The sequence below is a fragment of the Ctenopharyngodon idella genome, chromosome 4 (assembly GCF_019924925.1).
Source record: "Ctenopharyngodon idella isolate HZGC_01 chromosome 4, HZGC01, whole genome shotgun sequence".
Taxonomy (NCBI): domain Eukaryota; kingdom Metazoa; phylum Chordata; class Actinopteri; order Cypriniformes; family Xenocyprididae; genus Ctenopharyngodon; species Ctenopharyngodon idella.
The window spans coordinates 14,214,629-14,241,858 of NC_067223.1; the positions used below are offsets into that span (position 1 = coordinate 14,214,629).

At 38.2% G+C, this 27,230-nt stretch overlaps 2 protein-coding genes and 2 long non-coding RNA genes across 7 annotated transcripts; 1 reads left to right on the forward strand and 3 right to left on the reverse strand.

The window, feature by feature from the left end:
• Positions 1-113: 113 nt before the first annotated feature.
• On the reverse strand, positions 114-11,480 carry LOC127511372 (uncharacterized). Of its 4 annotated transcripts, XR_007930009.1 has the most exons (5): positions 11,352-11,480; positions 4,192-4,407; positions 2,792-2,827; positions 2,566-2,694; positions 114-529 (listed from the first exon to the last, which is right to left on the reverse strand). It is a non-coding gene; the product is annotated as an uncharacterized LOC127511372 (long non-coding RNA). The 4 variants fall into 4 exon arrangements; XR_007930008.1 differs by lacking the exon at positions 4,192-4,407; XR_007930011.1 differs by lacking the exon at positions 4,192-4,407 and having other exon boundaries at positions 2,792-2,933.
• Positions 1,608-24,873, forward strand: snap91b (synaptosome associated protein 91b). The gene is given in 23 exon segments (XM_051892164.1): positions 1,608-2,431; positions 2,433-2,541; positions 5,412-5,554; positions 6,370-6,445; positions 6,582-6,684; positions 7,179-7,272; positions 7,414-7,525; positions 8,316-8,422; positions 8,511-8,552; positions 10,102-10,163; positions 11,140-11,145; positions 11,235-11,247; positions 11,341-11,456; positions 11,574-11,653; positions 12,736-12,750; positions 14,736-14,834; positions 17,987-18,058; positions 20,542-20,664; positions 21,697-21,721; positions 21,828-21,894; positions 22,869-22,973; positions 23,082-23,181; positions 23,742-24,873. Coding segments are annotated over 22 exon segments (1,677 nt in total). The 5' UTR covers positions 1,608-2,410; the 3' UTR covers positions 23,169-23,181; positions 23,742-24,873.
• Positions 11,568-18,094, reverse strand: LOC127511371 (uncharacterized). Its single transcript, XR_007930007.1, has 4 exons — positions 17,955-18,094; positions 14,929-15,074; positions 13,092-13,300; positions 11,568-11,660 (listed from the first exon to the last, which is right to left on the reverse strand). It is a non-coding gene; the product is annotated as an uncharacterized LOC127511371 (long non-coding RNA).
• Positions 24,713-26,372, reverse strand: ccdc167 (coiled-coil domain containing 167). Its single transcript, XM_051892163.1, has 4 exons — positions 26,198-26,372; positions 25,822-25,916; positions 25,643-25,695; positions 24,713-25,352 (listed from the first exon to the last, which is right to left on the reverse strand). Exons 1-4 carry the CDS (start codon positions 26,246-26,248, stop codon positions 25,249-25,251), a joined length of 303 nt encoding a protein of 100 aa, XP_051748123.1. The 5' UTR covers positions 26,249-26,372; the 3' UTR covers positions 24,713-25,248.
• Positions 26,373-27,230: the final 858 nt, after the last annotated feature.

Genomic DNA, 27,230 nt, shown 5'->3' on the forward strand with positions numbered 1-27,230 from the left:
TTTGATTTCATGGTGCCTTTAATTTTGTGACAAGAATATGTGCATTTTAATCTCTAACAGAAGAATGCAGAATTAAAATTAATAAATCACAAATATGAGTAGGTCCTTTAATTATAAATATTTTAATATCAATCTCATCTTTACTCGCTCTTTGAAGGCATCTTGAGCAAAACCATTTTATATTTAACGAAGCACATACAAAAGACCTGAACCAGAAGCGATTGCTTTACAGAATACATACGTTTTTTGCATATAACCTCCATTAGGCTTCTAAGGTTAACTGACCAAATTTCACACCATCAAAAATATGTATGTCAAAAGTTGCACAGTTCTGTGTTTGACAGTTTGTGTGTCGTCTCACCTGTGCCCACAGACTCTGTTTACAAGTCAGTCGTCTCTGTCACATGCATTATCTCCACTTTCCCACAATCCATGAGATGTTTCCTCTGGGCTGCTTGCCACGTGAGGACAGACACATAAAGGCAGCGAAGGGAGACGCAGACACAGGGAGACAGTGAGAGAAAAACATCTGGACAAATAAGGAATTAGTTAGAGACCAGTGCATTCACTGGTAGAATTTTCACAACTAACAAAACACAGGTTTAAATTAAATTTAAAAAACCTTTATAAAACATTTAAAAAAATGTTAGATGAACAACCAACTAAAAAGTTTCAGAAAAAAGTTATACGCATGATTGAAATAAATTAATATTTATAAATATAAATAATGTTTTTGTGCTAACGTTTTGAGAACATTATTAAAGACCAGAGAACTTTTAACAAACATTCTATTAATGTTACTAGAAGAACATTTGCTCATAACTTAGAGAGAACCTTGCCAGAACATTCCCTGTGAGCTTTAAATGTCAATCATGCTTTTATAATAATTTGCAATCAAATCATGTTTAAATTACTAAAATGTTAAACTAGTAGTTCACAGTATAGCTAAAAGCCATTACATGTTTTTAAAAACTGAAAATATTCAAAGGTTTGTTTAACAATGTTTAACAGTGAACATTTCCATTACAGTAACATTAAATGTTCACACTTTGAATTAGGCTACAGATTGACTGGAAGTTATGCAAACAATAAATATAATATTCACTTAATGTCTTTATTTTGTTCACATATCATATACAATTTTATATCAGTCATGCTTTTCACTGACACTGTTGTCTCTTTGATAAGTAGATAAACTAAACTGTTGGCAGCTGAAAAGTTGAAAATCTTTATTCTATAATTAGAAAAATAATCCATAGTGTTGAAGTGTCTCCACCTAGTGGTCGAATGATGAAGCTGCTGTTTTCACATTCAGTCACTAGAGGTGTAGTAGACATGCAGAGGATCATGCTATTCCATATTCTCTTTCGAGGATCCATAATTGCAAGGCGAACTATAGCTTATGCGTATTCACAGAGCACATATAAAAAGGAATAAAACACAAGAAAGACCAAAAATGTTACAGAATTCTCAGACAAACCAGAAAATCATCAACAAATTACAAGAGTATGTGACTCTCCTCCATTCAGCTAATTTCACTGAAAGCTCGTGACAGAGAATATACCTCTGTGCTCAAGGAGCAGAATGCAGACAGATGAACCGTGAACGCGCACACAGACCCCTTAAAGGCGCGTGACAGTTTGACGCCGCTTCCCTTTAAGAGCCCGTTATGCGTCACCTGACCAGGTCCACCGACAAGGCAGGACCTTAACCTGCATTACCACAAAAATAAGCAACTGAATATCCAAGATCTACACGATATATCACTGAAACGTGAACAATTACGTGTCTTCATACCCTCGCCCTTGAAAAGGCTTGAAAAAGACACGTCATCAGCACCATCATCATCCGACCGAACGGGAAGGACACACGGGCTTTGACCGAATATTACCGAGGCTCCGGAATCCCGAACAGGTTTATAGTAAAGGATTAATCAACGGAACGTTTTTACAACTCGTTTTTATGCGTTTATTTAATTAATTTCATTGAAAAAAGGACCAGTTCAACGCAAAACGCTCTGTTATTTCGGTTAGATGGGGTTTTTGATGCATATACTAATCAAAGGTGACAGTTTACTGTATTAATTTGATGAATTATTTCTCACGAGAGCCAGAAAATAGCTCGGCGTAGAGCGTTACGTAATAGGGGCATTATCCATGGTGCTGAAACCAACCCGTGCATAGACTCCAAATTTTATAGAATTAAACTGCAAACATATATTTTTTGTGCTTTTGAACACGCCATTTCAGGCGCTCTGCTTGGAAACCAAAAGGAGAAATTGACATTGTCGGTTTCTACAGAGCCACCTTGGATTCCGTCTCTTTTTTTGTCGGCGAATATCATATGCATTTCGACTGTCCTTCCCCCTGAAGTTGATTCTTGAGGTGGTTGTCGACGCTACCGGGAGAAAATGTCGGGACAGACTCTGACAGGATCGCATCGCCGCGGCGCAGTACCAGCTCACCGGATCCGATGTGGCTCGCGCCGTTTGCAAAGCCACCACGCACGAGGTGATGGCGCCCAAGAAGAAGCACCTGGATTGTAAGTGAGACATTTTTGACTCACCCTCATTCCTCGACGCGTCCAGTCTCACTCAGACCTGGCGCTGTCCACTTCAGCACCACACCACAGGCCGAGGCGTAGTGTATATGCATGGCTTCTACTCAGTGAGGTTGCTTGCTGCTAGTTGCAATTCTGTAAATGGAAAAGGGTGCATGTAATATAAGGAGTGTGTTAGTGTGTCTAGCTGATTGAATTTATTGTTAAGGCAAACTGACAGCACAGAACATACCCTGAAGTGTCTTTATGTGGGTGGTGTGGTCTGGAACTGAGAGGGAGAGACAGAAGCACAGAAGACAGAAGGAAAATCAACTGCATTTAGACAGGACGGAGAGGCTACAAAGCATCTTCGCGTCGCCCTCGAGCTCTGTGTCCTGCAGGAGAAGGCCTTCTGAATTATAAATCGATCAGCCAAAGCATGCATGTATTATTTACAAAGCCAAAGGTGAGGACACTGGTATGCAAGCAGAGGAATCTTGTGTGTAAATATCAGCAGAATCCCTTCAACAGGGAATCACACATGATGCTTTTGTGTGTAAGATGTGTCCTGATTTCACAGGCACTCCCTAAATCCATAGATTCATAAATCCGCTTGGCACAGTTTAGCATTGTTGGCCTGTCTACAGAAACCAACACGTTTTACTTTTGTAGTATCAGGTGTTTTATGACAAGAAATGAGTTTTTGTCTGTTGAATTGGAAGGCGTGAGGGGTGGTGGTGAGGTTGTCATGGAAACTGAAGTGGATTATTGGGAAAGGGGGAGGGGTGAGTGACATCATGATGACATGGTATCAGTTTGCACGAAAGGGTCTTCATTCTAATACAGACAGGCAGCATTTGCTTTGAATTAGAAAAGTCGCAAGACAGCAAGAAAGTCGTAGATTGTTAGTTTAACATTGTTGTGCTGCTTCGCAGGAGTTTATTTAAATATTAATGCTATCACTGTCTTGTTAGATGCATTAATTAGGATTAATTTGTACGATCTTGCATCATGTATTTAAGAGACCAATGCACCTGATTGGCAGAGAGTTTAGTCGTGTGCTCATACTGATGGTGCATGTGTGTGTGTGTTTGCAATGTGTCTGTATTTACACTGTCTGTAATCCGGTCACATGAGCAATTCCATAATCCCAGTGAGCTGCACCTGCTCACATAGTCATAACCTATATGTACAGACTCCCAAAACAGGGACTGCTGTGCCATAAACTTTAATATGTTGTGACGTTACATATAGGAACATATTGCACTAGTGGAAACACACACTGTATCTCAGTGTGTTCTAATCTGGACTATTCTTGGCTTCTTAACTCCACTGCAGTGTGCTCTCTAGCAGCCATGACTAACACATTGGCACCCTGAGCACAACGTTATATGGATTTTAAGAAGATCTCCTGTTGGGAAGTATGTCAGGGATGTAATGCACTCCCAAATCCGAAGAAAAAAAAAGAACTTATATTTTGTTTAAAGAAAATCAAACCTGTTTTAGGACTATTGAGATGTGTTTTGCATCGTTACATTAATTTCATGACAGTTAAACACATTTTCCACCAAATTTCCCAATGCGAAAAAAAATGATGCATCTTTTAAAGGATTAGTTCACTTCAGAATTATAATTTCGTGATAATTTACTCACCCCAAGCCATCCGAGATGTGTATGTCTTTCTTTCTTCAGTCAAAAAGGAATCAAGTTTTTGAAGAAAACAATTCAGGATTTTTCTCCATATAGTGGACTTCACTGGGGTTCAACGGGTTGAAGGTCCAAATTGCAGTTTCAGTGCAGCTTCAAAGAGCTCTACACGATCCCAGCTGAGGAATAAGGGTCTTATCTAGCGAAACGATCGGCCATTTTCTAAAAAAAAATAAAATGATGTACTTTTTAACCACAAATGCAAATCTTGCACTGCTCTGCGATGCGCCACGCATTACGTAATTATGTTGGAAAGGTCATGCGTAGGCAGGCAGAAGTACCACGGAAGTACAGATCAAGTGTTTACAAAGCAATCGTGCAAAGAATAAGTCAAACGGCCTTTACAAAAAAAGGTAAAACAACGATGACGGACGACATTTTTCACTTTACCGCAATATGGCTGCGACGCACCACACACCAGCTTATTGGTGGAGGGGAGACGGAGTGATGAAGCCAATCAATATATATATATATATATATGGGGATTATTAGGAGGTTATCAAGATGGACAGAGGCCAATGGGCAAATATTGCATGTATTGCGCATAATTTTGCTCATTCCCGCAGATTTTTATAAAGCCACCTCTCAGTACTAAATTGAGTTCTTTTTTGCTGCTTATTGCACTCAAACAGTCAAATACACACAAAATAATGTCAAAATGCCAGTCTTGCCTAGTATTCACATAAACACAGTCAGTTATGTTTTAAGTGAACGTAAACAGTTGAGAAATAAAACGCATGTGTAACAGTATAATGGATCTGTGCGTCAGGTCTTAAAGTGACAGCAGCCTAATATACCTGCTGCCAAATTATGATGTGAAAAATGTGGCAATTTTTCCCCAATGTCAAAACTGTGGTCAGTGAAAATGCTGAGTGGCTAGTATCTTTGGAAAACCAATAGCCACAGTGGCTGGTGAGCAAAAAAGTTACTGTCAAGCCCTGCTTGGGCTACAGGGTGATAGCTGATGTATGTTGTTACACGCAAGAAAAATGCACAGGCATATTGTTGTTTGTCTCCGTGAGGCTGATTCTTGCCTCCTAAATGCAATTGCTGTTATGAATTTTCCCCTTGAGAATCTGTCTGCTGGTTCAGTAATCATAAAACTCTTCATCTCCATTGCAGTGTGTAGTGCTGTGGTGGTAAATGTGTGTGTGTTTTGTATGCAGATCTGATCTCAACCACCAACGAGACAAACGTGAACATCCCTCAGATGGCTGACACACTATTCGAGAGATCCACTAATGCCAGCTGGGTGGTCGTGTTCAAAGCTCTAACCACGACCCACCACATCTGCATCTACGGCAATGAGGTGAAGCAATACAATACTGTTTAAACTTTATTCCTTTTAGTACCTTTTTATCAAGTTTAAACTAAAACTCACAGATGTACTAGTTTCATTTGACATAAGAGAAGAAAACTGCATGCAGGATTGCATTTGCTTTTATCAAGTTCAGAGTTCATTAGGCATTTTGAGAATATGCAATAAAAAAATGCAATAAAATGCACCACATCTGCATCGACGACAATGAGGTGAGGGATACATGACTGATGTATTTACTATGAAACTAAGGGTGTGTCTCAATCAGCTCCTTAGTCCAGTATTCAGGGCACTGATCAGGGAGTCGGCCATTTTAGGGGCTGTCTCAATCGGAAAATCCTTCCAGTGCACTGAAACCTTCGCTACTTAAACAGTCCCACAATTCACAGTGAAATCCAGGGAGCATTGATGCTCATTGAGCTGATTGAGTCATACCCTAAGTTTTTCAGGGGGAACGCAAAACTGTTATATGAGAACGCAAAGTTTTTCAGGGAAGCGCAAAACTTTGGTGAGGGAATGCAAAGTTTCTCAAGGGAACACAAACATTTTGTGAGCAAAATGCAAAGTTTCTAGGGGGAATGCAAAAGTTTTGCAAGAAAGCGCAAAAGCATTGTAATATATTTTTTTCTCCCATCCCATATTTTTTCCACCACCATGTCCCTTTAGGGGCTCCATAGAAAACTGCATGCAGGATTGCATTTGCTTTTATCAAGTTCAGAATTCATTAGGCATTTTGGTATAAAATAAATTACAAATAAATAAAACAATGTGTGTTTGAGAGATTTGTCCTTTTTAAACCCCTGCAGAGATTCATTCAGTATTTGGCCTCAAGGACTTCCCTGTTCAATCTCAGCAACTTTATTGACAAAACAGGCTCCCATGGTGAGTTTCTATACATTTGTGTGAGTTAAATGGATAAAGTCACATAAACTTCTTTCGAATGTCACTTAATTTGTGTTTAATAATTCCATGAAATGCTCTAAACTATGAGGCTGTTTATTCCTTTTCTGTCTCCAAGGCTATGACATGTCTACATTCATCAGACGATATGCACGGTACTTGAATGAGAAGGCATACGCTTACCGCGCAATGGCCTTCGACTTCACTCGAGTTAAAAAGGGGTACGTCGATTGATTCTGGGAATAGAAGGCCACATTTAGACACTAGCTACTCCAAGTTATTCAATATTATGTCAGAGAACATTTTAGATAGCATGATGTTGTTAGAAACACTTCAAATTTACTCCCAGTGTTTACAGATCACAAAGTGAATGTCATCTCTGAGTTAAAGCGAAAGAAAGGATGGTTTCTCAGGACTCAGCAAATATATGCAGTCATTCTTATGCACTGAACTATTTCTTCTGTGTGTGTGTGTGTGTGTGTGTGTGGTCCTGGTATTCCCTACATTAAGTCCCCATGAGGAAACAAGCTTACAAATCATACTGAATGATCTTTTTTTGAAAATCTAAAATAGCAGAAAGTTTTCTGTGATGAGTAGATTTAGGGTTAGGGTTAGTGTAGGGGAATAGAACATACTGTTTGTACAGTATAAAAACTATTATGTCTATGGAATGTCCCCATAAAACATGGAAACCTAACTGTGTGTGTGCACTCAGAGCTGAGGGTGTGATGAGGACTATGGCTCCTGACAAGCTCTTGAAGGCCATGCCTGCCCTGCAGACTCAAGTGGACACACTGCTGGAGTTTGACGTGAGTAACACCTCGCACAACATCTGGGACCTTCTGTGAAGACGTCCCATTAACTGAGACAGAGCATTATTTGTTTTGTTTTAAATTTTATTGTTCACATTAATATTTTAAATGCTCCCTTTTTTCTTTTTTCCCCCTCAGGTTCATCCTAAAGACTTGAACAATGGCATCATAAACGCAGCATTCCTGCTTCTCTTTAAGGATCTGATAAAGCTCTTCGCCTCCTACAATGACGGCATCATCAATTTATTAGGTATGTGATAAATCATTTAATATAGATGATCTCAATCTCTGAACTACAATATATCTTACTACATTTTAAACAATTCTTAAAGCCTTTATGTAAAATGCATTATAATATTTTGCAGATTCCTTGTTAAATCTTAAAATTGGTTGTTTGTCATGTGTTTTAATGCATTAGATTTTCTAAAAGTGTGTTCAATGAATAGATAAGTATTAAAATGTGTTATAACTGTTGTTACAATTATTCATGAGACCATACAATGCATTATAAGTTGCATGACTATGTATAATGCATTACTAAGTAATTAATTACTGTAATTTAATTACTTTTCCCTTGAAAAAGTAAAGTAAGGGATTACTCTTATTTTTTCTGTAATTTAATCACAGATACCTCTGATGTAATTGCATTAAATACTGTATAGACTATAGAACAATTCTATATAAAACATTAGTGGAAATGTCTAATGATAAAATGTATGTTTTTAATGTAACCTTCTCCCTTTAAATACTTTAGTCAGTTCAAGAATAATTTATGCAATTTTATAGTATTTATTTGAAAGAATTAAAAGCACAGCTTCATGTCTATCCTTTTATTGTTCATCTGGTGGAGGCTGATATGGGATTTAGAAAGTAATTAGTAATAATGCAGAGTAATTAGTAATTACACAGTTGAAGATGTAATTAGTAGCTAGTAATGAATTACTTTTTTTATAGTTACCCAACTTACCCAACATTGATTATATATAAAGCCATAAGTAAAGTTTTTATTTTATCCTGAAGGCTTTGATCTTTTTCTACAGAGAAATATTTCAAAATGAAGAAGTCTGAGTGCAAGGATTCTCTGGAGATTTATAAGAAATTTCTGACCCGGGTGACCAAAATTGCAGAGTTCATGAAAATTGCTGAGGTAAGGCCAGAAGAAGAGATATTTAAAGTCAAATATATTTCCAGAATACCAATTTACTTAGAATATGATTATTGCGTTTTTGTTGCAGCAAGTAGGAGTGGATAAGAATGACATCCCTGACATCTCTTATGTAAGTTACTATTGTAATACTCCAGTGACTCAGAGAAAACAGACATTCGTCCTTTCATATGTGCCATTTGTTGGCGTGTCATTAACTCTTAAGTAATATTAGAAGAATCAGGCCAAGTATTGATCTCTTGATGTCAATGGATTGTGAAAAATGTAGTCTACCTTTTAAAATAAGTAAGTAAAGCTGGTGTGAGCGTGAAAGAGCTTTTCATCCATCCTAACTGAGCGTCATGGGAATTCCCAGTGTCTGCACCCTCGTGTAGTTGCCGACCTGGCAGATTCAGACAACGAAGACTGTCCCTTTAAAGACTGCCGCAACGAAGAGCCGGTAACCATGGTGACTGATATGGGACGCAGTATGCATCTCAGTGCATTGCTTTTACCTGCTTGTTCAGAAGCCTTTCCTGCCTGAGCTAGTTATTCACAAAACAGTATCGCTGCGTCCGAAATCACATACTGTATAGTAGGTGCTATATTTGGTTTGAGACTTGCTTTGCGACCATTAAAATAGTATAGTATGAACGTGTGTAGTATGAATGAAATTCAGACGTACTATATCTGTCATGTTGTCACTGTCATCAGCATCAGTTCTTCACAAAACCTCTCCCATGGCCTCATGGGATAGTAGTGTCCATCGAATGAGCATTTCGGAAGTTGTAGGTCTACTTTCCGCCTACTGTTTTATAAATACTATGAATTCAGTCATACAACAAAGATAACTGGAGTGCGTTTTACAAGAAAATACTATTTCAGTCATTGTACTTCAAAATTTCACATTTACCTCAATGCGTTAAGTGCCATTTCTTTGTAATTATTTGTGAATTTCTGAGAGAAAATAGTTTCAAAGTAAATCCTACAACAAATTTTTTTCAGCGTACTACTCGGCTCACGTACTGTTTTTTGCATACTATGTAGTATAGAAGTAGGCATATTCGGATACAGCGAATGTCTTTGTATAGGCTGGTGGTTTTTAAATATTAAGATGAGTTTCTGCCTTTCCTCTCCCAAAAGGTGTCCTTAAAATGCAAAAAATATGTATAGAATTTGACCGTACTGACACTAGCAGATGAGAACACACACACACAAAAAAAGAAAACAGCAGGATAATGACACTATTGCCTTCTGTAGAGCTTCTTTTTAGCTGAAATTAAAGTTGTTTCAAAACTGATGACTTATGCATCATTAACACTGTTATTTTCCTGTTTATTGATGTGGAACTGCTTTGAAACAATCTATAAAGTGCTACATAAATAAACGTGACTTGAGTTTCTCTCTAAAATTAAAAGGTCACATTGCAATTAGCCTTTTTGTTCAGAAGCTGAGTAAAGCAATGCACTGAAGTCCAGTTCTGTCCCACAGTTTGTGCAGTGAGCTGGTTTTGCGGTGCTTTGAGGAGTGGTTTGAGTAAAGTTTCCCAGCAGGTTTTGATGTGGTGTTTTATTGTTTGAATTTGCTGTGAAATCTTGAGAAATATTGACATCAAATGTGCTCTGATGGTTTTTGTACTGTCTTCACTGCTCATCATGTGTGTTTTATTCTGCTGTTCTCAGGCTCCCAGCAGTATTCTGGAATCTCTGGAGACACATATGAACAGTCTAGAAGGGAAGAAAGGGTACGATACCCCTGAACTCTTTCTAAATCACTTTAAATGTCAGATGGGAAGTAACTCTGAACTTGTAAATCAAATGTTGCATGCTAGATTTGATAGAGAAGCCTGAGCAAGGCACATGACCATGGCTGGTCACCGTGATTTTGCTAAGTAAGACATGTTGATCCTGGAACAACATTTCTGTCCGAAAACAGTGAGTGTTGTTGCCATGCCATCATTTTACGCCAGACTGCTTCACAAACGAGGGTCAATTCAACACTGGATTTGCACAAAAGATTAACATGACGGCACATGCTAGTCGATGAGTTGAATCAACTCCACAGCAACTACATAAATTTATCCACTAACCATTGAGAAACGTCCAGTTTCATTCTAAAAGTTGTAACTTCTTCCTGAGTCTCTCCATCAGTGTCCGACTCCGGTTTGAACAATGTAAGGCTGAACACTGTTACTGACAATCGGCTGCGTGAGATTTTCCAGCTTTGTTGTTTTTGAGCAACCGAAGCGCAAGCGGGCCGGGAGTAGCAGCTCATTAGCATTTAAAGGGACACACAAAAACTGCATATTTTTGCTCACACCCAAATAGGGGCAAATTTGACAAGCTATAATAAATGATCTGTGGGGTATTTTGAGCTGAAACTTCACAGACACATTCTGGGGACACCAGAGACTTATATTACATCTTGTGAAAAGGGGCATAATAGGTCCCCTTTAAAATCAGAGGAAAAAAGGTAGGTGAATAACACTGATATAAAAGCACTTAACCCTGGTTGTAAGTTTAAATATGTCATAAACTGTAAAAATGTCCCTCAAATCTGATTGGTTGACTGGAATGTTGATCCATGAACATATTATACTTGGTGAAATCACTTTCACCAACTATGGCTTGTCTCTGCAGTTATTGTACTTTATGTCTCTAACTAAATAAATATGAATCCTAATTTATGTTTTTTTCCTCCTCCTCCAATGGTTTGTTCAGGGAAGGGTGAGTATGTTTTAAATAATATCATCAACATTTTCATCAGTTTTGTTCTTTTTATATAAAATCATCTCAATATCTCTTGTGTCCATCAGGTCACCCACAAAGGTAAGTCAGCACTTTGTTTGTTTATCGTTTTGATTTTGTTCATGGATCTCACACACACATATACTTAATCTGTAGCTCTGTGTTATGTTTTAGGGATCACCCACCAATAACGTGTCTCCAACCTCCACTCCCGCCAAATCTGCTGCTGCCGTCCCCACTTTGGAGCCGCCGCGCACCGAGGCCGCACCTGCTGCCGAAACTGCCACTGAGTGAGTGTAACCACGCTTCACTTCCTGTCGGATAAAATGCTAATCAGAACAAAAGATGATATCTGACTGTACAGCTTTCATATGTTTATAAAAGTGTGTGTGTCTGTCTCACTGTAGTTCTCTTCTGGATCTGGACCCGTTGTCTTCCTCTGGACCTTCTGCAGGAGGAGCATCAGCTGCTCCCACATCTTGGGGAGGTACAGTCTAAACACATACACACGCATACATCACCAAGCTGAACCCAAAATTTCTCTTAAAAAAAAAAGTTCTTTCCGAAGGAGTAAGCTCAGATGCATGGCTATCCTGAGGTCTGACTCAAACATGTTGGAGTATATGCGCCAGCATGCTCAAATTGGGTTACTTTAATATGAAACCATAAAATATTTATAATAATAACTGATCTTATCAACATGAAACAGCAGTCACAAGCCATTTCACTTCTGTAATGTGACATATTTTAGAGTGAAACAGGTCATCCAGCAAGAAAGACTGATTAAATTATGACTGTGGTCTCAATGACAGCCATAAAGAAAGTTTGCATTACATTTGATGAAAAATTATGAAGGGAACATTTGCAATAACATGCACCAGTGAATTTTTCACAACAGGAAACAGTTTTGTTTTAAAGAGGGCCTATTTACATTTTTAACTTTCTTTAGTGTGAAATGTTGCTGTTCGAGCATGAAAAGGTCTTCAAAAGCACTTCTCTATATCAGTGTCACTGTTTCTGAACTCCCTGAAACGCCTCCATTGTAGTGTTGAGTTTTCTTCCAGGAATGAACACGTCACATTACATGCAAAATAAAGGGGCGGGGCCTGGTTGAGTTAGTTAGTGTGTTGAAACTCGCGGTTATGGTAAGGGGTGGGACATTTCCCAAAAACGCTCGAAGCGCTTGACCAATCACAACACACTGACCAATCAGAGCACATTGCGCTTATAAGAAGAAGGGAGACAGGAACTAAACAGAGTGTTACTGACAGACTAGGAAGAGAGGAGCTGCAACAATGTCAAATATGTGAAAAATAAGGTGTTTTTTAAACATTCAAACATGAAAATCTATTCTAGTAGACTGAAACAAAATCAACACTTTGTAAAAGGGCATAATTTTGCCTCTTTAATAAAGTAAATTGGATCTATTTTAATTTCATATTGCTCCATGACAAAACCTTAAAGCACCTGTTTTACATTCCTCATTACAAACTCTTAATGAATGCATGACCTAATTTGCTAACCAGATCTCTTTTTCTATCTGTCTCTGATATGCCGCTGTAACATCAGATCTGCTGGGGTCAGGTAAGCGTTATTGGCTTTTCATTTTATGTTAGATGTGTTTTGATGTGTTAAATGTCTCATCCATTTTATTAAACATTTTGAACACTTATTACAGTTCATCTGGGAAATTGAAATGACCTATATATGACAAACCTAGTCTCCCGAAGCCCTTTTAGAGTGAGAATCCATTTAACCTCAGTCTTTGCTCAGGAGAATCTCTCTCTTTCTCTCTCTCTCTCTCTCTCTCTCTCTCTTATGCTCTTGCCCTCTTCTTTGGTTCCTTTCCTGGTTATCTGTTTATTTACGTTGTGTTTATATTGGTCCGCTTGGGGGCGTGGCTATGCAGAAATAGGTTCCCTTACCACAGAGACTCTCCTTCCTGACCCAACCCTTGCCGTAGACTCCAACTCCTCAGCCACGCCCACCACCACAGCCGCTGAGGCAGCCGTTTCTTTGGCTCCTCCCCCTTCCGCTGCCGGTGCTTCCTCCGGCTCAGCGGATCTCCTCGGAGGTCAGTAGTGAGGTTTCTTCCTTAAGAAGATTTTTCTGGGAGAAAAGGCTGTGCCACATTCTGAAACAGAGGAACATCCCAGCACAGAAATGAAAGATCAGATCAAAATCACAGTTTGTGCTGTTTCATTTGTGGCATTTGTGATGTCTGTAATCATCAATGATCCATTTCTGTCTGCTGTAGAAATCTAGATATTCTCATTTCCTTTATATCTTCCATGCTGCAGTTTTTATTTGACATTTGTTTGCTATCAATGCTCCACAAGATCTTGTGTATTAAAATTACATATATGAATTATAATCATTTGATTATTCTTATGTGTAGCTGCACTTTCAGACTGCACAGCAAGATTAATCAGGTTTTCATTTAGTTTTACATTCAGCGAATGCAAAAAGGTTTAAAGTCAGCATGAAATCAAAACTGACCCATTTTACTTTCTAATACATGTTCCTAGAGCAAATTCTGTTAACTCTTTCGCCACCAGCGTTTTTTTTAAAAGTTGCCAGCCAAAAAAGTTCCACAAAACTATCATGGCCCCTAGAATATTTTGTGGTATGAATATCTGAATATGCAACATATATCAAAAGAAAGAACATAGCCTCTGCTTTAATTTTTTTTAGCTTCATGTATTCTTTTTTATCAACATTTGAATGTGGGTTTCAGAAAAAAGCTAACTTTTTAACAAAAAGCTGAGAAAATCATGCTTTTTTCAAAGATTACAACGTGAATAAGCAATGCTTTCATCGCTTGTTTCTGCTCCTTTTTTTGCCTGTGTTTTGATCTGGAGATTCTCTACTCTTTCAGAAGATGTGTAATAGCGCCCCCTACCGTATAACAGTGAAAACATGGAAAGCCAGAAAATTCTGTCAAAATGGCAGGAAAGCGTTGTCTCATAAATGACAGAAAAAAATGCTGTCAGTGGTGGGGAAAGAGTTAAAAAGAAAAAAAACGTAATGCAGAAGATCAAGTTTAATCCTACTTTCGTATGGTTGAATATCCTGGAAATATGCTATGTTACTGAAGTAAAATGGGTTACGGATATTTCATATTAACAGAATTGGTCAGAATTATTATATAGTACACTCTTAAAAATAAAGGTTCCAAAAGGGTGTTTACGGAGCGATGCCATAAAAGAACCATTTTTGGTTCCTCAAAGAAACTTTCAGTCAACAGATCTTAAAAAAAAAAAAAAAAATTCTTAGTGTGAAGAACATTTTAATAATCTTAAGAACCTTTTTCCACTATAAAGAACCTTTTGTGCAGTCGAAAGGTTCCATGGAAGTTAAAAGTTCTGCCTTTATTTTTAAGAGTGCATGTTATTTTAAGTATGCAGGACATAATTTAAAATATTTCTGTGCAAAAGCTCTTTTTTTCCTGACGTCTATCGTTTTTTTTCTTTCTATGCTCTCTACTCTTTCTATTTCCTCTGCCTCCTCTCATCCTTTTCTTTGGCTATTATCCGTCAACCCTTTGACCCTTGTGTGCGGTACTCCAGATATGTTTGCGGCCCCTGCGGCTGAAACAGCTTCTGCTGCGGAGGGTGGGGCCACAGCAGCCACGCCCACCCCTGCTGCCGATGGCACCGCGGCAACTGGTGGGTGACAACAGTTCAAGCACATATATGTGAGAATGTCGGTACATAATGGGTGAGAGAGCGAGTGTGTTTGTTAGTGATTGTTTTCATTTACCGATTTTAAGAAGCACATAGAGCCTCCTCTGCAGGCTCTGCCTCCTCTGGTCAGTCTTGAGTGTTCTGAATTGGCATCGGTGTTGCCGTGGAGATTGCTATCTGTGTTGCTAGGGCAATAGTCTTTGAACATTGGAGTTCAGTTCTCTGGGGGGCACAAGCAGATGTCGACTTGTTAGATGCGCAGCGTATCTGACAGATAATCAGTTCTAACTTCCACAGAGAGAAAGGAGAGTTCTTCTGTTTTTCTTTCTCATTCTTCCTTCTCTGAAGTTTCATCCTCAGGGCAACTTTATCCATCTTATTTTTAATGTAAGAGCAGGTGCGGCTATTTGTAACTTGAATGTGCGAGGCTTCTGGTGTCATTCGCTTCCAGTAATTATAACTGTACAAAAGCTGTTTGATATTGCATGATTTACTATTTTGTTCATCGATTTGCCTAATCGTATGAACAATTTATTATTTCGTTCCTTCAAGTTATAAATCGTGTGCATGATTTAGTAAATCGAGGGAACTAATTAGTAAATCGTGCGCACAATTTAGCCTACTATTTTTTTTCCTGCATGTCATTTGCGAGCTCCGTAGAAAATAGCTTATTTCCGCTTTGCAAAATAAGGTGGATATAATAAATCGCAACAGTCTCAGAGCCTTGAAGATGTTTTTCGTTCACCCTCTTCACCCACTATAGATCCCTTTGCTCCAACAGCGGGTTCTGCTGATAACTCCCTTCAGTTGGACCTGTTCTCCCTGCAGCCAGTAGATGACAGTAATGCGCTCTTTAGCTCAGTGGCGCCCACTACTGGCCAGGCATCTGTCTCCGCCACCACTAGCGATGTAGCCCCCACTGCTTCCCCAGCACCAACGATAGACCTGTTTGCTGGTAAACCCCTTAGGCCAGAAATTTAGCATGTCCTACTTTTTAAAATCTGGAGTGAAAATCTTTTCCTCTCCTATTACATTTAATTTTCTCAACAATTAAGAATATAAATTTAATTTGATTTGCTTTAATTTTGTCTTATTTTTTCCTAGATTTTGATTGGTTTGGTTTGTGTTGTGTATTGTATTAATATTATTTCCTTATGTTTGTCTTTATAAATGTCATCTTGTTTTTAGGTTTTTTTGATCCCATGCCAGATTCATCTGTTCCCAAATCAGACCCTAACCCCAGTCTAGACCTGTTTTCAGCAGGTACACGCTGCAGTACATCCATCCACTCATTCCCTGCCTCGCTTGTACATTGTTTTTTCTCCATTCTGTCCTTGACTGCTCAAGGTGAGCCAAATATGCTTCTCTCCTAGGGCAGTCGATGGAACTGTCCGTCCGACACACTCCCTCACTCCCTTGGGCCTTCATTTGCTCCTTTTCTTTCCCAATCTCTCTGTCTGTGTTTTCTTGAACTGTCTCCAAGACCCATTAGTTACATTATCCCCACTTAGAGACATTTTTATTTTCACTCGTACCCTTGGGCTTTCTCTCATTCACCTGTCTTCATCTATGATAAAGGTTCTGACCTAAAACTGATGCATCTTACGGGTTCATTTGTGATATTTTAGTGTTTGTTTTACATAGATAGATGCATAAAGTTACTCTTCAAATGGATGTTATTTAGATGTCAACAAAACTCGTTCCTGTGCTCCAGATGTGTTTCGTCCTCCTGCCGCTGCTCTATCTGCCCCCATGAGCTGGCCAGACAGTGGGGCAAATCTGGACCTGTTTGGGGGTTGGTAACAACCCCAGTGTGCATGATTTGCCATGGTTTGATTTGCATGTCTTGCTCAGATGGTTGCTGTGGATTCTGTTATTGGGAAATAAAGCTGTTCTGATGGTTGATGGACACCAGACAGCAGTTGTGAGAGATTCCCTGACCTGACAGGAAGAAGTGAAAAGACTTTAATAAGGTGTATGTGTGTGCTTTTGTGGTTCTAAACACATGTGGCTTTTATTTGTGTGCCCAGCTAACACAAATGTTCTAAGAACGTTTTACTAACATTCCCATTAAGTTATGAAAACGTTATTTTTTATGTTCTCTGAACTTTCCAGTTTTTTAAAGGGGCTATATGTAGGAATTTTAATGTATTTTTTGCTTTGTATTGCCAACATGTGAACAGCTTGTAACGAAACTTAAAAAAACGAGACCTTCCCTGACTACCTAGGTTGTCTATGAAAGCCTGTAGAATGATTTTTATGTCAAGGACTTGAGGCGTTTTTGCCAGGAAAATCAAAACGTGTGACATTTGCGCTCGCTTCTGAGAGCCTCTCTTCCGTTCACTGACACATGAAATGAATGCTTATACAATATTCAGGATAATGCAGAAAAAGCTATTCTGTACTGTAATGTCAATGTGTCATGCAAAGATAAGGGATTCAAACTATAGTCTCACATAGATCTATATAGTCTATAGTCTAGTGGTATTGAGAGGAAAGTGTGCAGTACATATTTACATATTCATCTAAACGTCGCTCTCAGCAGCGTGGACAGCGTCTGGATGTTCGTTAACAGTATATCGCTGCAAAGGTATTTCAAATTTCTTTTTACCTTTAAAGAACAAACAAGAACTTTGCAGTGAGTATATCAAGGCCTTGAATCACGTTCAGTCTCTTGTGTGCACAGGTACGTGCACGAGCAATAAGTTGCTGGCTGCAGTTCACATAATGGCCACCGGTGTTGAATTCTGAATTCTACATATAGCCCCTTTAAATGTTTAAAAAAAAAAAATTCTTGGTTATGTGAACGTTAGAGACAACATTAAGGGAATGCTCCATTTTATAATTCTGCAATCATTATGGGAATGTTACCTTTGAATGTTCTTCGAACCATCTGAAACTAATAAGTAGTAACATTTAAAAAACTTTAGACAAACGTTCAACTAAAAAAACAGATCACTTTGAATGAACATTCTGTTAACGTTACTAGAAGAATGTTTGTACATTACAGTTCTGTTAGCTGGGTGATAACATTCTCTCTCTGTCTCTCTCTCTCTGTGCTTGACTCTCAGCGTAATGGCTTTGGCTCACTCAATCACTCACTTTTTTACCCTCATGCTGCGTGGATGGATCAGAATCTGCGGGTGCTGGTGAGGCCAAACCAGCCGCCCCGGCCGCAGCAAGCGCAGGAGGAGATCTGATGTCGGGTACGTCACCTGCAGCCCTCATGACTTCTTTCTTCATGTCATTTTCATGGTTTGTCTGGTGTTTAAAACAGTCACGTTTACAATCTTCATAGTCCATAGCATGGAAACTGCAGCATGAGTACATACCCTTAGGAAAGACAAATCACAAATCAGATCTCAGTATTTTCTCAACGAAAGCAATGAGATTAGATGGAGAGCAAATCATGGACTTAAAGTCAGCATGAAATGAATCCTATTTTTCAATTACATGTTATAGATCTTATTGTGAACAATTCGTACATGCACAGTATGTTTCATTTCAATGGTTAATCAAAATGTCATAACTGGTGAAGACTTCTCTCTGGGGACATATGCAGGACTTCTCCAATCATTTAGTCCGCTTAAACCCCGCCCCTGAAAACTCACATTCGTCCACTTTTGGGAGCCATGAACACATCTCAACATCCAATCAACAACTGATGCCTAGAACCAAGTCCCAGCCCTATTTTTTTGAGAATCTGTTACATTGGGATGTACATCATAATACGGAAGAAAAGATCTGTCGCTACTTCTTTCATTGTGACTTTATCCTATCCGATTTTTATTCTGAGAAAAGAAGTCTTTCAGAAGTGCTCAGATTCAATATATTTATGCAATCCACATTTATTCAATGAAACATAACTGAGAACTCAAAGCTATGATATATTTTTTATATATATAAAATTTTTTCTCTGGTTGTATGACATTTTAACAAAGCAAAGGTGTTTTTTTTTGTGTGTGTGTTGATGTCAGTTTAGTGATGTGTGTGTGTGCTGTATATTGAGTCTAGACACATGACATCTCAGTTGTGTTGTGGTGATACTGACATGTTGAGATGAGATCAGTGTTTCCATCTGTTTCTCTCATGCGTGGCGTTTATGTTCATCTCAGCTCTACATGGACTAAGAAAGCCTTCTTCCCAATGCCTTGCTGCTTAATTCTGCTCTCTTTTCTCTCATTCACTCACTCTCTTCTGTGCTCATCTGATCTGTTTCTTCTGCTTGACGACACTTTCTTCTTCCTGATCATGATCTCTTTCACATGTTCTTTTTTCACTACTTCTTCCAATGTTTCAAATTCCCTCTTTTTATCATTTTTTCTTCATTTTCCATCTCTCTTTCCCTCCATCTGGCTCTTGGGTCATTGCTTGCTTCCTCCTGTGCTACTGGTGAGTTCTGATGCTCCTACACCAGCTGCAATCCCACAGTGCATTGCTGCATTGCAGAATAGGGCTTCAGTGAAAACTGAAAGACTGCTAACAAGCTAGATAAAATATAAGATGAATAGATGAATGAATGAAAGTTTGGATGTTTTGCAAAGATCTCCAGTGTGAGATCCTGTGCGTTAACGTGTGTGTATAATAGAAACTAATGGTAGTAAAGTGTATTATTAAAAATTAGTGCTCAGTAAGAGCTGTACCGGTTATTTTAGGCTTGTTTCACAACACATGCGTAAGCAGTAGTTACAGGATTCACACTGCACATGTAAGCAGTGTGACGCTGAGCCTATTTTTGCTGTGTTTAGTGGACAGAAAATGCAATATAAACCTATTTATCAACACAATATTTTGCAATATAGCAGCATAAATTAATGAACTGAATGAATCACTCATTTTTTGAAAAAAGACATGTCATGCTTGATTCCACATGCACACAAATGGCATTTCTATTCAGTAAATCTGACAGAATCCAGATAAGAACGATAAAAACCCTGTGAAAAAAAATGTTATTTTCAGTATTGAGCTGCAGTATCAATTTAAAAGCACAAAGCGAGCTTTTGGTAGCAGTAAGTGCTGCTTATGCGTGCTGTGTGAAACAGGTCTTACACTTCAGGTGTTTCAAAGATAAGATTAAATGTTATGATTGAATGAATGTACATGATAGCGCTCAGCTTTCTTTTTTCCTGCTCTCATTCTTACACCATGTCTACACCCGCAACAGTTAGAAGCTGTCCACACCGGATGTGACAAAGTGACCTTTGCAAATACATTTGTTCTTCGTAATAGTATCAGAAGAAGCGAGAGTGTAACGGAGCTGTGTGTGCAAACCTCACTCCGCTGATCTCAAGAGACGCTCTAGCAACAGATGTAGAGACTGTGGTCTTTAGCCTCCTTGTTAGAGCGCTCGACTCCCATGCCGGCAGACCCGGGTCCAAGTCCTGCTTAGAGCAGGCGGTTTGAACAGCTCTTGAAGTACGTCAGGAATAGAACAGGGGCATCAGTTTACCATCGGGAATTTGTCACGTCGCATCCAGTGTAGACAGCATCACTGATTATAATGAGTTTTATTTGCTTTTGTCGCATTGCGTGGCTTGCGTCTGGTGTAGACACAGTGTAGACACAAGATTTTTCTTGTACTGGTTGCCATAGTCATATACCCTGCATGAGGGTTGTTAGCATTCAGTTTAGCTCCCGTTTCCTTACTATTACTGAAAAACAAGCTCACTAAGTTTGTCTTACCCTTAAGCTTTCGATGGATTGGGTGATATGCTAATGCCAGCTATGGCTCCCCAGGCAACAGGGGCCTCCTCACCGGTCAAACCTATGGGAGGAGGAGACCTGGACTCAGCTATGGCCAACATGGCCAGCAGTACGTTCCCATCCACTTTAAATTTGGTGTACTTTAAAATTATAGCTGAAATAGAATTAAGTTACTACACTTTTAAAATGTTTTAATAAGTTTCTTTATTGGCTTCTATGACGCCACACTCTTAATGTTCCAAAAGGGGGGCTTCACAGCGATGATATATAGAAGAACCATTTTTGGTTCCCCAAAAAACCTTTCAGTGAACAGTTCTTTAAAAGAGCCATTTTTATATTCTTTATGGAACCATTGATGCCAATAAACAATCTTTATTTTTAAGAGTGTGAAAAGGTTCTATGGATGATAAAGGTTCTCACGCTTAAAAATAAAAGTTACAAAAGGGGTTTTATTCGCAGAGATGTCATAGAAGACCCATTAGGGTTCTGCTTTCAGTGAACAGTTATTTAAAGAACCATAGTTGTGTTTATATGAAGAACATGTTATTAATCTGAAGAACCTTTTGTTCAATGGAAAGGTTCTATGGATGTTAAAGGTTCTAAGTCTTAATAATAAAGGTTCTTTATTGGCATTGATTGTTCCATAAAGAATCTTTAACATCCTTGGAACCTTTCCATTGCACAAAACCTTATTTATTGTGGAAAAAGGTTCTTCATGTTCTTCATACAAACACACAATAAAAAATGTTCTTTTAAGAACTGTTTACTGAAAGGTTCTTAGCGGAACCCCAATGGTTCTTCAGTGACATTGCTGCGAAAAAAAACAAAACAATTTTTGGAACCTTTATTTTTAAGAGTGTGAAACTTTAACATTCATAGAACTTTTCCATTACACAAAAGATTCTTTATAGTGGAAAAAGTTCTTTAGAATAATAAAATATTCTTCATATACACACAAAAAACTGTTCTTTTAAGGACTGTTCACTGAAAGGTTCTAATGGTTCCAATTAATGGTTCCATTGAAACCTTAATTGTTCATCACTGCGAAAAACCCCTTTTGGAACCTTTATTTTTAAGAGTGTAAGACTAGCTAACAATTGTAAGAATCTAAAGTTGTATATCTCTGTGTCTGTGCTTTCAGATTTGGGAGTGGGGAACCAGAAACCGTAAGATACATTAACGTCCTACTCTCGATTTCACCATAATTTCTTGCCCTCTTAAAATACATATTTGTGTATCTGTTCCTTCTTTATTTCTATCTCTCTCTCTCAGGGGTGAATCAGCTGGAGGGGCGAACTGGCAAGCGCAGGTACCCACCCCTAGCTGGGGCGTTACCATGGTAAATGTTGTGTTGTTCTGTAGATGTGGAGCATGGGGGTGGAGTCGCATGGCTTTGAGCAGCATGGCGCGGAGCCAATCACAAGCTTCCCCTTCTCCCCGCCTCTCTCTTGGCTCCTGTCATCTGAATGAACAGGACTAAAGAGGCGGAGCTTTCTCATATATGAAATTTAGGGTTGAAATATTGAAACTCTCGAAATATCAACAGTACATTTCTCAACTTGTTATTATAAACTGCACTGGTAACACTTTACAATAAGGTTCTATTTTTTAACTTTAGTTAACTACACTAGATAACACAAACTAATTACTTCTAAAGCATTTATTAATCTTAGTTCATGTTATTTTCAAAATTTACTAATACATTATTAAAATCAAAATTTGTATCTGTTATTATTACATTGTTATTACTATTATTATTTTTATTAACTAACGTTAACATAGATGAATAAATACTGCACTGGTTATTAGAGAATTATACATTTACTAAAGGATGTATCAAACTTTACATTGATAATCTTACATACAATTGCATTTGTTTGCAGTGTGAACAAAGCCAAATAGTAGCTTCAGATTCAGTCTCGCTTTAGGGCTTCAGACCTGTTATGGCTTGACAGCCGCTTCCTTTTTTTTATTATTTTTTTATTATAAACATATATGCATGCACATCCCTCCTAAAACATTTAAATTCACACTTAAATCAAACTGCTAACCACCATCCCAATGTGTTCCCTTCTGTGTGTCTGTGTGTCATAGAGTCATTATGTTCAGGTGTTGTCCTGTTCTGTGTTGTTTGGTGTTAGTTAATCTTTCCCCCCATCCCTCCCACCCGCTTAGACTTCCACTCTCGGGGTCTGTCCTGTCATGGGATCCCCGTCACCGTTTGGCATGGTAAGAGTGTGTGTTTATGTGTATGTGTGTGTGTGTGCAGCGTATGTGTTTGTTTCTCTTACCGTGTCTCTTTGTGATTCACAGTCTGGTGCAGGAGCTGCTCCCATGATGCCTGGTTCACCAATGATGGCCCCCCAACAACCAATGATGAGGCCACAGTTTCCGGCAGCAGGAGCCCCTGGACAACAGGTATTTTAGACATGCATGCAGTTGAATTTTTCATTTAGGCATTTAGACAAGAAATGCAGACACACATACTTAATTATTGCTCCCGTCATGTGTGCGTTTCCCCCACAGATGTCTCCAGGAATGGCCCAGAGTCCCAGGAAACCTCCCCCTTCTAAAGATCCTCTCGCTGACCTCAGTATCAAAGACTTCATGTAGATGAGCAGCTGGTGTAAGTTTAACTACAGCTAAAGCAGATGTGCAAGCTGTCGACACGACACACAATGAGACACAAGCTGAAATTATGTTCTGCATCTACATTTTTAATACTAAGAATGTAGTTGAAAACAATGTGCTTGCAGGAATAAAACATTAACATGAAACACGTTAGTTACATGAAAATAGTTTAATTTGGGGCCGTACATGTTTCAATCAAAATTTATCAGTATATATCAGTATAATCAGTATATAGTTATCAATCAATTTTTATTTATATATATATATATATACATATATATACACACACACACACACACAAACACACACTACCGGTCAAAGGTTTTTGGACGGAAAGATTTTCTAATGTTTTTAAAAGAAGTCTCTTCTGCTCACCAAGGCTTCATTTATTTGATCCATAATACAGCAAAAATAGTAATATTGTGAAATATTTTTACAATTTAAAATTTATTTCTGTGTTGGCAAAGCTGTATTTTCAGCATCATTACTCCAGTCACATGATCCTTCAGAAATGCATATAAAATACTAAAACCTGTTTTTATTTCTCTTTTGCAGTTGTCACACATATTGTGCAGCCCTGATGAATCAGACGTGTGTACTCTCTTCCGTTCATCACATTCTGGGCCTCCAGTCCCTCCTTCTCTCTCTCTCTTTCCCTCCCTGTCTGTTGTTGTAGCACAAACCGTGAACGTAACTAAGTACATGTGTGTACGTGTGTTTGTATTTCAATGTTCTCAGTTACTTCAGATCTATATATTTAAAAAAAATACTATGAAGAGTAATGGCAGATGCATTCTTGAACGTGCATCTGCAGGTCTCTTAATGATAGATGTGCATTCATTTTTTCCTGGCTCGCTTTCCGTGGGAAATCAAAAGTGTGACGTTTTCTGTGGAAAATGGTTTTTTGCTGTGGTAAATATCACTGGGCCGGTCTGTGTCATCATCAGTCGAGTATTAGTCATCTTTTGACCATGGAATAACTTCTGTGGGAACAATATCAACGTATTACAAGTTAAGGTAGTGTCTCACGCACTTTCTTTTTATCAATGCCCTGATTTTATTCTCTCTTTTTTTTCGTATCTATATTGATTGTGAGTTACATGCAACATGTGACTATTCAATGAAAAAACATATGCATTTTAGAATATTTTAAATGACAGATTGTTTTGAATATCCTTAGTCTTTATTTTGAGATAAAAAGGTTGAATATATTTTAGTTATGTCAGAAGTTTACTTTGCACACTACATGGCTAGTTAGTAAATCCCATTTGTACAAAGGTCTGTGTCCATCACAAGGTACTGTCTGAGCCGATCGAGTCCTGCTTGTATGTACAATATAATATGACAGCATGTAATTCCTCTGTTGTGCAAAGGGGACGCCATTGAGCCAGATCAGATTCTATCAGCAGCAAGTTCCTCAGCCGGTCTTAAAATAGGACTGAACAGAACTGGCTGGCAAGTGTTTTGTTGTATTGCAAGTGAGTGTTTGCTGCAAGTATCAAGGATATCAAAGGGACAAACAGCAGTTTAATGGGACAGTATTGCATTTTATTGATGGCTGTTTTTTATTTCAATTGAACATTTTGTTGATAAATTTTATTTTTGGATGGAATAACACCCTCTGCCCTTCCCACCTTTGTGCATGTTAGTCCTGTTGAAATGCAATAAACAGTGATCTGGAGAGAAACGCCACCGAGTCATTATTGGGTAAATGTCTACACTGATGCTTTATAAAATGAATTTGTGATCTCGTAAAGTACATAAGAGTTCCCAAAAATGAAGATCATATAAACATACATTTAATCCCCAATCTGTGTCTTTCTCTGATGCGCAAGCATCTAATGTCACTCTGTTACAAAGCAAACATAAAGCAGTGTTCGGACAATCCAGGATGCCGAAGCCAAGATGAAGATGGCGCAATGTATTCATGGCTAAAACGACACTGACACTGACCACAACCTCTGAACAAACCAATGACGAGTGGAGACTGATGGTATGAATAGATATCAGTCTCCCCATAGCTCTTTCTCAGTCAGTGTTTGGCATGACAGAAAATACCTCTTTAATATATGAAAGTGTAGTAGAAAAGGGCACTGATGGCTAATAGAGCGACGGACAGCATCATGTTCTTCCTGTTCTCTCCTCTCAGTACCTGCAGCTCCTTTTCTGAAGAATAAAACAAAAACATCTTACAGAACTGCTCTCCCAAAACATGTTTTCAAGAAATTTGGTCATAATTCAATTACATTTTTTTTGTATGATTGGATGTATAATCCACAAATTCATACACTGGGTATTATTACAAAATTTAGAAGTGATTATTTAATTGGGCATGAAACGGAAGTTGCGACAGTCTTTTCTTCCCTATTGTGACTTATATCCGCGGGAAACGGTTTCTCAAACAAGAAAAAATGTAGGGTTTTTACACCCCCAATCACTGCATAAAAGTGACTCACCATATTTCTGTATTCTTTCATTCATTATGGTCATCTCATCTTCCAGCGCGAGCCTGACAGTACATGAAAAGACTCGTTTGCTACGTTTCTACATTAGATTATGCAGAAAAAGAAAAGAAAAGAAAAAAAAACTTATGTCTGAAACAGCGATATGTTTATCATCATTTTATCATAACCACCTGTCACTGTCCGAGAGTTGTTCTTTTCTCTGTCTGAACTCTGCCCTCTCCAGGTTGTTTTTACAGTGTAATTTGCGCTCTTCAATGCGGTCAATCTGAAGAGAGCAAGTTATGAGCACCATTTCAATATGAGAACAGACATTTTCACATAGCTATGACTTTTCAGATAAGACCTGATGGCACAAAAACATTACGCTAGGCGTTATTTTTTAGTGCAGATACAGATTTTCCAATAAATTATATCTGGGTATAAATGTAACGTCATCATTCCTGTATCTGTCAACTGTTTCATACATATACTTTGACAATGTATATGTATGAAACATTTTTCATACGCATAAACGTGCATATCTATTAATATGACATTTAACGTTACCTCGCTTGCCACACTTATTTTCTCTTTCTTCGTCGTCCTTGATTTACTCATTTTGGAGGGTGTGAGGATTTTAGTGAAAAGAAATCGTGGGAATACTTCCGCACACAATTCTTTCACTCACCACAGTCTTGCTTGTCGCTCTTAGTCTATGTCGAGATTCATACTGCCATCTGCTGTCGGAGAGGTGACATTTCATAGTAGACATTCACACATTCGCTGAATAGGCTCAAAAAGTCTATTATAAATATAGTCTGGATATAGTATTTAGATGGGCTTTATGTCGAACGTCACATGAACAAGCAGGAAAACAGGTCTCATCGCATCTGCTTGTCGGAGAAAGAAAGAGCCGTCGGCGATATCTAGTCAGTAATCAGCTAACCTAGCTAGTTACTGTTAGCATTTTATTAAATTCTAATATCCGAATGTTAGTGAGAAGATAAAAATACAATATCAATATCAGTCTACATATGATATGGACATCTGTAATGATCCTGTCATAACCCACATGAAAAAATACTATAGTAATTTATAGCTAGTAAATACTATAGTGTTTTTGAACCATACTATAGTAAAGTAGTTGTGTGTAATTCTATAGTTGCTGCTGTGGTATAACAACTATAGTAATATAATATAACAACTATAGTAATATAAACAAATTACTTTACCCAATACCGTACTAAGTTTTCTACAATTATAGGGTATATTATAGCCTACTATGACACACTACAGCTTACTGTAATACAGTATATATTACAGTTTATCAATTCACTATAGTTAATACTACAATATGCTGTAGCATTCATTAACAAAGTGCTGTAAATACTACAGTATACTACAGTTTACTAAAGTATTTACTATAGTATTTTTTCATGTCCAGACAATTATTTAAATCAAAATAAGTATAAATTTAAGACAGTAAAGCAAACAGTATAATGTATTTACCTTTTGATATTCAGGATGAACGTGTTCCAGATGTGTGACAGGACAGGGTTGTGAGATTTACTCTGTAGAATATTTAGTCTCTTTTTATGTG